We start from the raw sequence: 15,125 nt of genomic DNA, 5'->3' as shown, positions 1-15,125 counted from the left end.
ATCCCCTGTGCTCCCTTCTCTTCGAGAAGAAAAATATTGAGGAGGGAACATGGGAAACTTTGGATGGAAAAGATAGACTTTACGTCGAACTTTAGTTCAGCTATTGCCGGCTAGCGCTGATATAATAACTTTCCGCGCCTGGAGTGACAAGGGGGAGGTTAAACTCTCTGCGGACTGGCGTGCCTAATGGCAAGTCTTGTAAACCAGATTGCCATCATCGTACCCCCGGTTTACAAGAGTTGCTGTTAAAAATGGCGTCCTCCGTCTCTGCTCTACATTAAAAGTTTTACTGACCCACGTTTTGTCTTTCATTGCACAATCATTGGCACCATTATTAGCACGTGATATATTGACCAAAAATTAAAATATGATGTGAAATATTTACCTTAAATATTTTTACCTGCAACACAAAAAATCATGAATTTATAATTGTGTGATATATTTACAGAATCATCATTAAAATCTGCCTAGGTGTTGACATGGTATCTATATGACTTAAGTGAAATAAAAACGATATTATTTTAGTTGAAAAATCATTTAATATAACATTGACGGAGGGTAAATGTGTCACACAGGTATAAGTTTGAGGTTTTTAATGTCACAAAAAAAAATTAAAGTGAGTGTGTCGGGGTGGGCATACTTTGAGATTTTTGATGTTACAAAAAAAATTTAGTATAGTTAAAGATTTTTGGTAGTTTTTCTCCCTATATAGTTTACAAAAGTAAATATTTTCACCTATTTTGGATTGAAAAGCGAAGCTAACCAGATAGTTTAAGCCTCGAGAGATAAGGCTTAAGGCATGGCATCGACTCATAATCCGAAAACTTAATTAAAAAAAAAAAGAATACTTTGTCATTTGGGTCTTTGTTTTTTTTTTTTCTGATGGAGTCAATTAAACAAAATAATTTGTCATTCAATTTTTTTTTTGGTGAGAACTGATCTTCCCTAGTTAGCAAAATAATGTACCAACACATTTTTTTTTCAAAAAGCATAAAATCGAAAATCAAAGGTACTTTCACGATAATGTTAATAAAAATCATTACTTAAAAAGCATTCTTGTGGACCAACGACGGTGTCATCGCAAGCTACTTTTATAAGTCCACATGTAACAAGTCCAACGTTGTTTTCTGATAATTTGGAATAATAATCAGTTTATATATAGGAGAGATCGCTACCCCGTGATTCACGGGTCATAAACAAATGTTATTTAGTGATAATTGCAGTAATTTTCTTATTCATGAGGAATCCTTTTGGGTTCAGATCTTTCTTTCTTTTTTGTTGTAGTTCAAGATCTTGCCACAAATAATTATTTTTTGGAAAATATTTTTCAAATCATTCATTTTCTGTGAAACAAAAGGAGCCCTAATCACAATTGACTTTCCACAAATCCTTAGATGAAAAAATCATGATCAAATAGTGAATCATATTAAAACTAACAACCAATTTATTCGGTCATCAATCCAGGGGGAAATTGTCCAATCAGTCCTAAACCTTTTGTACGGCCAATTCAATCATAAATTTTTTAGCTTTACCAATATGATTCTAAACCTTTGTATGGAATTTCAATTTAGTTCTTCCGACCAATTTCGTCGTTGCTAATGATGGCCGGCTGGCAATGAATGGACTGTCGCGTTAGCAATTTCATGCGAAAATTAATCGAAATAACCAAATTAAAATCTCGCACAAAGATTTAAGACAAAATTTGACAAAATTGAAAAATTTAGGACTGAATTGACATCCGTACAATATGTTTATTACTAAATAGCTAATTTTTACTCAATCTAGTCACGTGATTTTTCGCTTTTAACCCTCTCTCTACCTTTTCATGTTTACATAGGAAACAATCAATGAGTTGATAGTTTTCAACTAGTCGTACAAATATCCAAAATTCGCAACACCATGTGCACAATCCGACTAAAACGGCATTGTCCGTCTCTGTTCTACATTAAAAGTTGGAATAAGTATACTGAAAATCCTAAAACTTGTCGCGAAAATGCAATTGAATCCTAAAACTTTCAAAAAGTACAATCAAGTCGTAAATCTTGTTACGAAAGTGTAATTGGTTCCTAAAACTTTCAAAACTTACAATCAAGTCCTAAAACTTGTCAAGTTAGTGCAATTAAGTCTTAAAATTTGTTAGCATTTTCCGTCTATCAAGTTGGATGGAGCTAGCATTTTCCGTTTGTCGTGTTAGCAAAATGACGTACCAATACCTTTTTTCAAAGGTGAAAAAATTAAGAATTCAAGTACTTTTGCAATAATATTAATCAAAATCAAAATCATTCTTTCGAACCAACAGCCGTGTAATCGCAGGCTACTTTGTCTCATCATAATTCTTGTGGCGGGCCACGAAAATGAAAGTTTTGGAACATTAAATTGATTCTTCTTGAGAGAATTATATGCTTAAAACAAAATGGTATTATTGTAATAATTTCGCACGAGTTTGTATTAAACCTACGATTTGCTGTGTAAAATACTAGAAAAAAACATTGTTCATTTCACCTACACGTGGATAGATTCTGTATACACTGTCATCGACGAAATACAAGTCGACATATGACAAGTCCGACGTCGTTTCCTTAGAAAGAGGAGGAGGGAATCATGTATTTGCTTATAATCTCTTAATCAATTAAATAATCTAATTATGTCGAGTAAAGATCAATTATAGATAGGCGAGAATGCGACAACCCACGAGATTCACCGATCATAAAGAAATGTTTTTAGTGAACATGGATCATTTTTTTTTAATTCATGAGGAATCAATTTGGCGTTTAGAGCTTGATAGGTACAGTTAAGTATCAATCGATTATACCATAATCGAGTTTTTTTAAAATCTTAGACACATCAATTATGCAGCAGCTCCTTCCCTCAGAGAGGTTCTGGGTTCGAATCCCTACTCGGTTCCGTAATTTAAGTGGGGGGTCCTGGCGGTGGGTTGCTGGGCTAGTAGCTCTCGAGGTATAGGCGCCCCGATTACCTGTGCAGGCTCATCCCCGGGAAATGATGGCGGATCCTCGATTACCAAAAAAAAAAAATTATGCAGCAGCTACTCCTCCAATGTGACTTGTAATCAGAATAATATTTCATTTACTTTGGGTTTAGATCTTGATATGTAGAGTAAAATATCAAATTAATAATGAACTGCACAGTGCACTGACATAATTGTTGAGTTTTTAAAATTAAATATTATCAATAATGCAACAGCTCCTCCCTCCAAATGACTTTTGGTGTAATCGGGACAAAACTTTGTACTCTTTGGTGGGCACAAAGAAGCTCCCGAGGGAGCTACACCACCACATGATTTCTGGGGCTGAGCTTATGCTCGTACCTAGTCAAAGTATACAGCTCATGTACAAGGGCCGACAACATTCTCAGTCCATTTCGGCAGCAATTCTTAGACGAAAAAGTGGTGATCAGACAGTGAATCATCCGAAGTTTGAAGAGACATATTCTAAGGTAACGTAAGACAACGCAAGAGTGATTCCCGGAGGATTCCGTATGACGACGTTCCGTAATCATTTTCGTCGACCTTCTGTAGTTAACTCGTTCCGTTCATTTACACATGCCTTAAGTACCCTTTTCCGGGTTTTGCTTCCCCTCGAAAAAAAAATTAAAAATGGAACAAAAATTCAGGTTTATGAAGTATGAAAATGACCATATAGCTCAAATTGTCATCGTTTGAAAGTCGGATAAGTTCTGGTGGTGCCTGACCAAGCAAAAATTTAAGCAGGACCATCATCAAAAATAAAAATTTGCACGGGCCCCGCTCCAATGAATGCCTGTCCTCTTCGCTGAGAAAGGCGGGCCACATGGACCACCCATCTTTAATATGAATAGGAAGTTTATGCATTATTTCCGCGTTTATCTACTTAGGCCCCATGCGATTCAACATTTTCAAAGGGCTTTCGATCGAAAGCCAGCATTGAAAATGCTGAAAGCTCAAAACTGATCCAGATCAATTTTGAGCTTTCAGCATTTGCTAATACTGAACCTAATTTTTTTCTTCCCAAACTACCCTAACTTATTCTTTAATATTTCGATTTTGCCCCTTGTTGAAATTGCTTATCTTCTTCGCAAAAGGGCGGCCGGCGACAGCCACCTAGGGTCGCGCGACCCCCGGCGAGGGCCACTTAGGTCACACGACCCTCGCCAGGGGTCACCCTACCTCGGGCGACGGCCGTCGGCATCAGATTTGGCTTATAGGCGACCGTAACCCTTCGCCGGCTCCTACGAAGGATAACTGTTTTTTTTAATAAAAAAAGGATCCCAAATCCCTTTGCAAAAAAAAAAAAAAAAGAAGCCAAATACTACTTTGGCCAAAAGTAGCTTTATAAAGAATTTTTTACCAAACGTCATTTGCATTTTTCTAAGAGACCTTAACCTAAAGATATTTTTGCATTTCCCCAAGGCTAGTTTGCAAAGTTGAATCAAGCGGGCCTTTAATTATTTTCCTTTTTTTTTTTTCGTGTTGGCCAATTGGTACTTCTGATTTACAAAATCAGTAAAGTGGGAAAGGGCCCACCAAAAGGAAATAACTCGAGAAGGGAAATTGGAAACGTTTGGGGATTGGACCATAGGATTAATTTAATGTGAAATTTTTGCAAAAGGTTGTCTACAAATGAAGAGGAGGCACTATCAATCATGATACCGCTTTACGTTAGGATCGCACTCAAAGGACAGATCTCTTTGGGAAAAAAAAATTAATTATTTGCAGCATAGGACATGACATTTGAAATTTAAAAGGATACAACGTGTGTCACGTGTTTAAGGGCGTGATTGTTTAAGCTTTCCTGAAAAGAAAAGACAATTGCTTGTTTTCCTATGGATCCATTGCTTTAATCGTTTCTTTTCGTGGCTTAAGGACATCGCTTTCTTTCATAATTTTATAAAAAAATGATATGAAAATACACCTTTATCCTCTTAAAAGCCGCGCGCATTACAACCCCCGACGTAAACAATAACAGGGAGTCAACGGCCGTAACATGTAGCACCTAAAAAGTTCTCGAACTGACGAGTACGACCCGCCAAACCTCACGAGGGGCTTTGTGTAATTCCCCCCCCGCCCTTTTTTTTTAAAGTTACTTTCTTTCATAGGATCTAGCCTTAGTAGTGGAATGCTTCAAATGAATAATATATGTAGCCTGCGAGCTGAATAACTTAGGTCATCATGCACCCAGCCCCCCATTTTCAACGCGAGCGACGCGATCTGATAACGCACCGCGTGCTTTCACGAAACAGGAAAGTTTATGCAATTCTTGGGTCGGGCCAATGGTGATAAGATATGTACATTTTTTTGGTCAAGATGATGATAATGATGTTGAAACTTTCAAGAACGAGGGCAAAACGTCTCTTCAACTTGAATTTGGTCCGTACGATTTTGGTGGAGAGAATACTTTTTCACTTTTGTGTAAATTACTGAAAAAAGGCAACTCGTTTTCTTGGCCGGACTGCAAAGAAGGTTCGAAACACGTTTCGCCGCGGACTATACCGAACAAAGGTTTTCTTTTCTTTTTTTTTTTTTCATATTTGCAAGAGATAAAATATTTTCTTGATCATTCGAAGAATTCGGAAACAAGGTTGGCAAGCTCTTATCCTTTTGTTGCTTTCCTTTTTATATTAAGGTTCAATTTATTTCGCGAAAAATATTTTCCAGATTTTCCGGTATTTGGATCATTTAAGAAAATGAGTCAACGGAAAAAGTTCTCCTCACAAAATTTAAATTGAGGAAACTGATTTCTTTTTTAAAAAATCGAAAATCGTTTTCCAAAATATAATTAAGTATTGGTACTTGGACTAAAAACTCTACGATTGGGCACTTAAACCCAAATGCTTGTTTGGATTCTTGTGCCCTTGGCAACGAGGTTGAGTCCCCGACACCCGGACCCGGGACCCCGAGCTTAGGACCCCAGCACCTTGGCCCAAGTCCATCTAGACCACACCCGAGACCCCAAACGCTTGGCACTCGTGCCCGAGTCCATCGAGACTAGGCCTTAGAGCCTTGCACCCATGCTCGGGTCCCTGTCTTCCGAGCCCAGGTCCATCAAGGCCGGGCTCGAGACTCCTGTGCCTGTGCCCTTGCCTAGATCCCCTACGCTCGTGCCTCAATTCATTGATGCTTCGGGGCATCGAGGACCTAGGCCTGGCCTCGATGGACTAGGCTCTAGGTGTAGGGGACTGGGTCCCGGGCGTCAGGTTCCTTGGCAACCCATGCGTAAGCCACTAGTGACTGAATAGTATATACCTATTTAGAAAATATTTTCTAATTCATTTTGAGGTCTAAGATAAACACCAGAAAAATGTTGTTGCAAACACGACGTTAGCAAACTCAATGACCCAATTGAAATACGACCCAATTGAAATAAACGTACTTGCAAAGTCGAATGATAGTGTAATTTACCTAAAGAAGGATACTTGGTTAAACCAAATAAATCAGAGTCTACACGGGCTTCCATTTGTAAAATCCTATTTATTTTATTCGTAAATTGTCAAGATCATGAACATGAAGCAGCTATTCTAACGCAATCTAATTGTATGCAATTTCAATAAAAAGATGTAAATTACAAATATTGGAGTAAGAACGAGACCTGAAAATGTCTCTAACACCAAAACCACTCTAATTATGATAATTTAGTTCCCTAATATCTTTTTTTTATATTTAAATTTTCTAATTTAATTGCGTAGACAGTGATAATGCACCATTTATTTCAAGGAAATTTTCTAGCCAATATAGACATTTCCGGTAAAAATACAAATATACCAAAAAACCCGTTACAGAAAAATTTATCGCTTACGACCAAAAAAAAAAAAGAATAATTTATCGCTTTCGTGAATTCAAAAGAACACAGTGACGGTGGTCCTGTCGCTGGTTCGTCACACGTCCGTCACGTTGCGTCACGAGCCACCGGAGATCGGCTCGTCCGGTCGGTAGACCAGGTCATCCAGCTGAGGCCTCAGCTTGTCTTTCCAAATGCCCCGGCCAGGTTCATCCCGCCACCTGACCTCCACCACCAGCAGGTCCGCCGTCAGCCGGCGGACCCTCACCGCCGCTACGAGCTCGCCGCTCTGCCCCTCGACCCGCACCACGTCCCCCTTCCTCCGCGCCGCGGTCACGCCCTCCTCGCCGGCGGCGACCTCCCCCACCCTCTCGAGGACCCTCTCCGGCGCCTCCGCGGACACGAACCGCTCCGACCGGACCGGCTCGCCGGAGTCGCGGATCAGGCCGGAGAGGTCGAAGCCGGAGGAGAAGGAGATGATGTCGAACGCGTTCAAGCTCTTGCTCGCGCTGTCTCCGTCTTCGGAAATGTCCTTGGCGTCGAAATCGTCTTCCTCGGCGTCGAAATTGTCTTCCTCGGCGTCGAAATCGTCTTCCTCGGCGAACTTGATCTCCTTGTACCCCTTGCGAAACCACGGGTCGCTCAGGATCTCGTCGACGGTGATCCGGGTCTCCGGGTTCGTGTCCAGGAGGCGCGAGAGGAACCGCCGGAGCTCCGGGGACGTCCACTTGGGGCACCGGAACTCGCCCTTGTAGATCTTCCGGTACATGACCATGAGGTTGTGGTCGTTGAAGGGGAGGTAGCCGGCGTTGAGGACGAAGAGGATGACGCCGCAGGACCAGACGTCGACCTTGGCGCCGTCGTAACCCCGCTTGGTGAGGATCTCCGGCGCGACGTAGGTCGGCGTGCCGCAGAGGGTGTGGAGGAGGCCGTCGGCGCGGACCTGGTCGCGGACGGCGCTGAGCCCGAAATCGGACACGCGCAGGGCCCAGTTCTCGTCGAGCAGGAGGTTCTCCGGCTTGAGGTCGCGGTGGAAGACGCCGCGGGAGTGGCAGTACCCGACGGCGGAGACGAGCTGCTGGAAGTAGCGGCGGCAGAGGTCCTCGCTGAACCGCCCCTTGGCGACCTTGGCGAAGAGCTCCCCGCCTTTCGCGAACTCCATGACGAAGTAGATCTTCGTCCGCGTGGCCAGCACCTCGAAGAGCCGCACGATGTTGGGGTGGCGCAGCCGGCGCATGATGGCGATCTCCCGCTTGACGTGCGCCTCGAACCCACCCTTCACCACCTTCTGCTTGCTCACCGCCTTGATCGCCACCCCCTGCCCCGTCCTCACGTTCCGCGCGTAGTACACCTTCGCGAACGCACCCCGGCCCAGCAGCCGCCCGATCTCGTACCTGCCCATCAGGTTCACCTCCGGCAGTCCGCCCTCCTCCGCGGCCGCCGCCGACGACGACGACGACGACGCCGCGGCGTCATCCCCGTGGCCCTCCTCGATCTCCGACGGCATCGGAACCGTCCCGCCCCTCCTCGTCGCCCGGCGAAGTATCAGAGGACAATCGCGGGGTAGCGAGAACGTCCCTGTCCCTGTTCCTGTCCCTGTCGCCCCCGCTCCATGTAAAGGGGACGGGGGAAGCTCCGGAGCTCCCTTCCCGGAAGAGCCGTGCGGGGCTCTGGGAAGTTTGATGCTTCGGAAGAATGGGAAAATCTTCGGGTGCGGGCGGGGGGGGTTTACGATGCTTATCTACAAAGATAGAAACTTTTCTTCCCAAGCGGAAAGGCGCAAATTGGGAGAAATAGAAGGGGAAGGAGGTGGTGGTGGTTGAGACGGAAACAGTGGAAGCAGCGAAACCCAACGCGTCCCGAAGATAGACACGGAGAGAACGGGGGGGACCAGAAATGGTAAACAGGTACAGTGGAGGGAGGGAGGGAGGGAGGTGACTGCGATCGATCATGGAAGGGGTTCGGTCAGATCGTGCGACGTCGCCTCGTGACCCACGGGGTCCGTAACTCCTTTTGCTTCTTTCTTTCCTTTCTTTCCCTTCTTTTTTTTGTGATTTGACGACTCCGGGCGGCGTGCGGGGCGTGGGAAAGGGATGAGGGAATTGTAATCAATGCCGGAGTCCTTCCTTGTTCCATACATTTTTAGTCTCTTGGATAACGCATAGAAGATTGACATCTTTGATGGGAGGATGTTAAGCTCGTCGCATTCCCACGCGCCAGCACGTCTCTTAGACGTGCGGGGGCGTGGGAAACGTGCGGGGCGTGGGAAAGGGACGAGGAAATAGTAGTCAATGACAAAGTCCCTTGTTCCATACGTTTCAGTCTCTGGGAGAACACATAGAAGATTGACATCTTTGACGGAAGGATGTTTAGCTCGTCGCATTCGGAAACAGTTAGGCTGCGTTTGGTCGTCCGGATTTCTAAACAGGATAGGACTGGATATGATAGGATAAGAAATCCTGAGATTTCTTCATATCCTGTCCACTGTTTGGTGGACTACGGATTTAAAGTTGGATAGGATATTTTTTATTTTATTTTATTGCTATTCACGGGTCCGGAGGAGTCAGTGAAGGAAAAAAAAGCCAAGAACTTTTTTTGGTGAAAGCGCACAAGGTGTGGGGATGAAGATGACGGCAAGTGGAGCGTAGGGTTTTTGGAAAAATAGGCATTAGAAATCCTATCCGGGTCTATCCCACCCCCCTCCCCCGGATTTTTTATCCGGGTTATATCCGGTCTATATCCGACCTTATCCTATCCTGGACCACCACCAAACACAGGATAGGATAAAACATATCCTATCCTAGCTTTTATCCGGTCGACCAAACGCAGCCTTACGGATGATGTTTTGTGTGCTCGAGTCGTCGTTCAGATTAGAGCTCGTCCGTCTTTCGTTGGTGGGAGGGACGGCTAGATTCGATTTTCCGGTCTTTCGGGGTTTCCGCCTTGTCCTTGAAATTTGGTGATCCATATATGAGTTGTCGATATGAACTACGAGATGGATTCTCTCCAAGTTGAGCTAAATGAAAGCGATGGCATTCCTATGGGGGTCATGACCAAAGTGGTTTTGCCAATCACAATGTCGGATGCCATTTAGGCGCTTAATTCATCCTTTTCATCTCTTTGAAACTAGGAAAATTATTCTTTGTCACAGACCTTGCAATATATACTAAGAAGGGCTCGTGTGGACTTTTGCTAGGTTACACCGCGGTGCATCGATTGAAATGGAATAAGTTCCGATTAGGCTCCGTTTGTCTTGCTCAAAATGAATGACTTTGAAAACATTTTCCCAGAGACGATCGCTCGTACTGCTCCAAATAATTAATCGATGGAAAATATTTTTGTTATCAATAATAATTTGTGTCTAAATGTTTTCGTGAACGATAAAAGTATTTTTCGTTCATTCATTTTAGCGATCATCATTGGGACGTTTTCTAAATCGTTCATTGACTGCGAAACAAACGGAGCCTAAAATCCTAAGTCATCCACTTGTAATTGGCTTGTTGTAGGTCCAGACCTATTGTAGTCTATTATTGTGGGGTTTGATATCGACTCTTGCCCTCCTATGTTGCGTAGCAAGTAGCAACCCAACATTAGTTGTGCCCCACCTATCGACCTCTTTTACGTCTCTCCCCCTAAGATCTCAAACGGCTTAAACCTTTCAAACGACCTTTAATTTGGCCATTAGGATGCTCCAAGCAATTTGCTAATTGCCTGCCCAATCATCTTTATCTCTATGCCAAACTCTAATCGATATAGCACTCCTCGCCTGTCATCCGGTTGGAAAATTATCAAAAAAGTCCTAAACATATTGCACTTTTACCAATTTAGTCATTAACCTTTTAATTTTGCTAACTGAGTCCTAAACCTTTTCATTTCTAGCCAATTGAATCCATCCGGCCAATTTTGGCTAGAAATTGCTCACGTGGATAAATTTTTTAATAATATTTTAATATTTATAGAAATTGCTCACGCGGACAATTTTTTTAATAATATTATTAAAAAATTGTCCACGTTAGCGCCGGCGGTGCCATGTGGCACGGCCAAAATTGGCTAGATGAACTCAATTGGCAAGAAGTGAAATTGTTTAGAACTCAATTGGCAAAATTGAAAGGTTTATGACTGAATTGGCAAAAATGCAATAAATTTAGGACTTTTAGGACAATTTTCCCGTCATCCAGCATTAGAGTTCCTTAAAGTCGCCTGCTAGAACTGCCCGTGAGACGCCTCTCTGTTTTGCCCGAAATTGTACTTACGTGTGATATTTGCTCATCCACAAAGTAAGGAACCTTAGGATCAGCTCCTAAACAGATATGACAGCAATTCTGGTGTGTATGCTGTACAATGAATATACATTGGAACGTTTACTCTTCTAGTTCGACTTTGACTACACCTTTCACAAAAATACAAATTAGGGTTTTAGAAGTAAAAAGCACGTGTTCTACAGAATGATAAAATCATCTTCTCCTAGATTTATGTATTGATAGGACTTACATTACATTGACTTCAACTTTTGCTAGAGGACATTGCCTGGCAAGAAATAAAAAACGAAGTCTACTTCTGTTTCCACGAAACCGAGATCTCTTGCCAATAATGACCATGTGCACATTAAAAACGTCTTAAAATATTCAATCTACGAGTTTAAGGTATGTCCTTAACTCTTTTGGTGCATTATTTATAGAAATTAGTTGCTTCTATGAACAATAATTGTCTTACTATAAGTCTAGGATATGTACTATTCTCTTTAAAATTAATATGCAAATATTTTATGCCGGATTTGGGAGTTTCTCTTTATTGAATTTGGGAGTTAATGATAATAGAAATGGCACTTTTTCATGGACTGTACGTTAGGGCATATTTGTCATTTACACTGATATACGGCTTCTACCAAATAAGAAAAAGGACAGAGGATGTGAAAATATATGGTTTTTTTACTGCAATTCATCAAACAATGAATATGATATAACAAAATCCATGAATTTCATATCATGTACTATTTATTCTTATCCAAATTGAAAATCTCGACAACCAAATATAGCCTTAACATAATAATTTTTCACCATTGAAAGTGTGAAACTAAATGCAAGAAAAGGATCTTCACAAAACGGGGAATGGCGGGACATTTCAAACGTGGCACAAAATGTGTATTATTTGGTAAAAGTAAGATGAGATGTTCACAACTCTTTGTAACTTTTCGCATTTTGCAATTCTAATTATGATATCCTTTATTTTCCTGAAAAAAATGACAAACAGTATATTTGATGCTCTTGAAAAATAGATAAATAGGTACATGTTCAAACTCGTGGTTGATGATGAAACTGGATAAGTGCACGCGACATTTTTTGAGATAGCCTAAAAAGTTATTGGATGCCTGTACAAAGAATTAATCTAATTACAAAGTTTGTTATTAGATGTCTTCCTTCTCCAAATTTAATTACGACCAAGGTTTGTTTTGCTTAAGAATTTGAATCAATAATTTTTTTTAATTATTTGGATCATAACAAAAAGGGATTTGTGAGATTTTGTGGGTTCGCTGCCAACTGTTTTAAAAGTTTAAGCTATTAGATGAAAGTTTAGTTTAATATTTGAATATTTTATTAGGATTCAATTAGCAGAAATCCCACAATGCAAGAAAAAATTGCTATATCTTAAATACTAAGGTTAACTAAGCGAAAGACTCCAAGAGCACATTGGGAAGGATAACAACAGAAGAAGTGATCCAAGATTTGATCCAACATCATCTTTATCACTATTGTTTTATTCATACTATTCTCGTTTTCTTTCAAATAACATTTAATATAATACACAAGTGTAAAAAGAAAATAAATGGATGTGGCATCACATGCAGCGTGGGTATTCTTTTAAATACAATCCTGTAAAAGTTCGAGGTGATTTCTAATTATTTTTAAAGATTAAGTTGTTAGATAAATATTTATAATGCGACTCCCGAAATAGCGTTGCTTGTTGTACAAAACTATAAGAACTAATAGCTGTACGATATCTTAATAATGCGCACATCGCCCGTACGATGGAAATAGGTGGCAGGAAATGATAGTTGCCCATCATTGGAATCACCAGTGGCATTTAATTTTCTATAATGATGGTTTAAAGAACTAAGAGAAGTCAACGCGATTATCATCTAATTTTTAGCCCATTATAATTGATTAAATATTTAGGCTCTATTTATTTTGTAAAAAATAAATAATTTATAAAATATTTTCTTAAAAATAATTACTTATATCGTTTATAAAAATGAAAAAAAATGATAAATGTCCATGAAAATATTTGGACAGAAATTATTGTTGATAATAAAAATATTTTTCATTAACTAATTTATTAAAGCAATCGCTATTATAAAAATATTTTTCAAATCATTCATTTTTCGCGAATCAAACAGAACCTTTATATATCTTATTTTCCATGATAAGTCTAGACTAGTTTTTAGCATTGTCACCTTCAATTCTCATTCACAATTTTATAAAAATAGTTTCAATAAAACATAGTAAAATATGCAATTTATTTACGAATTGAACCAAACCACCTAATCAGTTCAGTTCGAAAGCTTTATTCAATTTGATTTAGTTTGTAATTTTCTCAAAGTATTAATTTTCAGTCTAGTTTGATTGGAAATTAATTAAGTTGTTTGATGACTTACATTATATTGACTTCAATTTTTACTAGAGGACATTGCCTGGCATAAACCAAAAAAAAGTCTACTTTAGTTTACATGAAATCGAAGTCTCTTGCCACTAATGAGCATGTGCACATTAAAGACGTCTTGCGATATTCAATTTATTTAGTCCAACATTGACAGCAATTAATTGCTTCTGTGAACAATAAATATTGTCATACCATACGTCCAGGATATGCACCATTCTTTTAATATCTTTTATTTTATTGAAAAATTATAATAAATAGTATCTTGAATATTATTGATAAATAGATATGGGTGGTTTATGATGGAACTGGACAAGTGCATGCGACATTGTTTGAGATAGCGTAAAAATGTTAACGAATTTAATAACTTTTTCATTGTTTGGATCAGAACAACCAAGGGATTTGATTTAGCAGATCTCATAACGTAAGAAAAAAGTGTTGCGTCTTCAATACTGAGGTCAGACAAGGCAAAAGACTCCAATGGCACATTGGGAAAGATAAAAATTGAAGAAATGATTGAGGATTGATTCAACATCTATGTATCTCGCAAAAAAGAAAATGTACATTAAGGTTGTGTTTGTTTCGTGAAAATGAATAATTTGAAAAATGTTTTCCTAAAAACTATCGCTTGAAATAATTAGTCAATATAAAATGTTTTTATTACCGATAACAATTTATGTATAAACATTTTCGTGGATGATAAAAATATTTTTCGTTTATTCATTTTTTTGTAAATGATATAAGCAATCATTTTTATAGATATATTTTCTAAATCATTCATTTTTCATGAGTGTTATATCATGCAGATTGATTCTATACATATGAGTAATTTGAAGTACCATGCAACTGATTTCATCTTTATCGCTCTATTGCTTTACTCATACTATTCTTCTCTTTTACAAACAATATATATATATATATATATATATATATATATATATATATATATGCGTTTTTGAATAGTATCTTGTAAAAGTTTATAAGTCAATTACTAACAGTTTTAAAAGATAAAATGAATATGCGATTTAAAATTTAATTATCGTAACATTAATTAATTTAGATAAAGATTATGGAGGTGTTTGTTCTTTTAAAAAGATTGCCTAGTGCTGGTGACATTGAATTCAAACACGTGACTGACTAACATACTTGAGTGGCAATTATATCTACACCGCAAATACTTTTGGATCTCGTGAATAAAATCTTAAAGAGCTAATAGTTGAAAAGTATAATTAGAAATTACTAAACAAAATTGTTGACATGATAAATGGAAAATGATAGTTTGATACTCAAGTGAACCATAAAACTAAGAAAAGGCCATATTAGCATCAAACCAAGGCCGGAACACTTGTCATAATTTATGGATGGCCTAGGTTGGGCTTTCGCCACTATCTTCACGCCTCCATCCATAACGAATCCCCAAGCTTCCTCACTAACTCAATGAGCCGGTTCATAAAGTTGTCAATTTTTCAAAGGCAACAATTTAAGGAAAAATTTTGCTAAAAATATATTTGGATCGGGTCAGGTATGGGTCATCAAATTTGTACTTTTTAGAAATGGGTCAAGACGGGTTGAATGTGTCAATTTGTGTCGGATCATATTTTACTTGACCCACATCCAACCTAACCTACTCGTTTGACTTGTCTAGTGACTACTAAACTTACTTTGGCTTTGCCATCTTCAAGATGGTACTCTCCTCAA

The 15,125-nt window shown here is 39.5% G+C and overlaps 1 protein-coding gene across 1 annotated transcript; it reads right to left on the bottom strand.

Moving 5' to 3' along the window:
• Window positions 1–6,680: 6,680 nt before the first annotated feature.
• Window positions 6,681–8,749, bottom strand: LOC115685167 (CBL-interacting serine/threonine-protein kinase 14-like). The gene has a single exon (XM_056316749.1). The coding sequence runs from the start codon at window positions 8,278–8,280 to the stop codon at window positions 6,892–6,894; it is 1,389 nt and encodes a 462-aa protein (XP_056172724.1). The 5' UTR covers window positions 8,281–8,749; the 3' UTR covers window positions 6,681–6,891.
• Between the last annotated feature and the right edge of the window lie 6,376 nt (window positions 8,750–15,125).

Source organism: Syzygium oleosum, unplaced genomic scaffold (assembly GCF_021117445.2).
Source record: "Syzygium oleosum isolate NSW1041296 unplaced genomic scaffold, Sole_v2.1 Sole_v2.12, whole genome shotgun sequence".
Classification (NCBI taxonomy): Eukaryota; Viridiplantae; Streptophyta; class Magnoliopsida; order Myrtales; family Myrtaceae; genus Syzygium; species Syzygium oleosum.
The sequence above is the reverse complement of the archived record's forward strand: the minus strand, read 5'-3'. Positions and strand labels throughout refer to the sequence as shown.

What these genes read in the sequence shown, in the direction of transcription:
- LOC115685167 (XM_056316749.1), bottom strand. Translation starts at nt 8,280, where the DNA reads ATGCCGTCGGAGATCGAGGAGGGCCACGGGGATGACGCCGCGGCGTCG.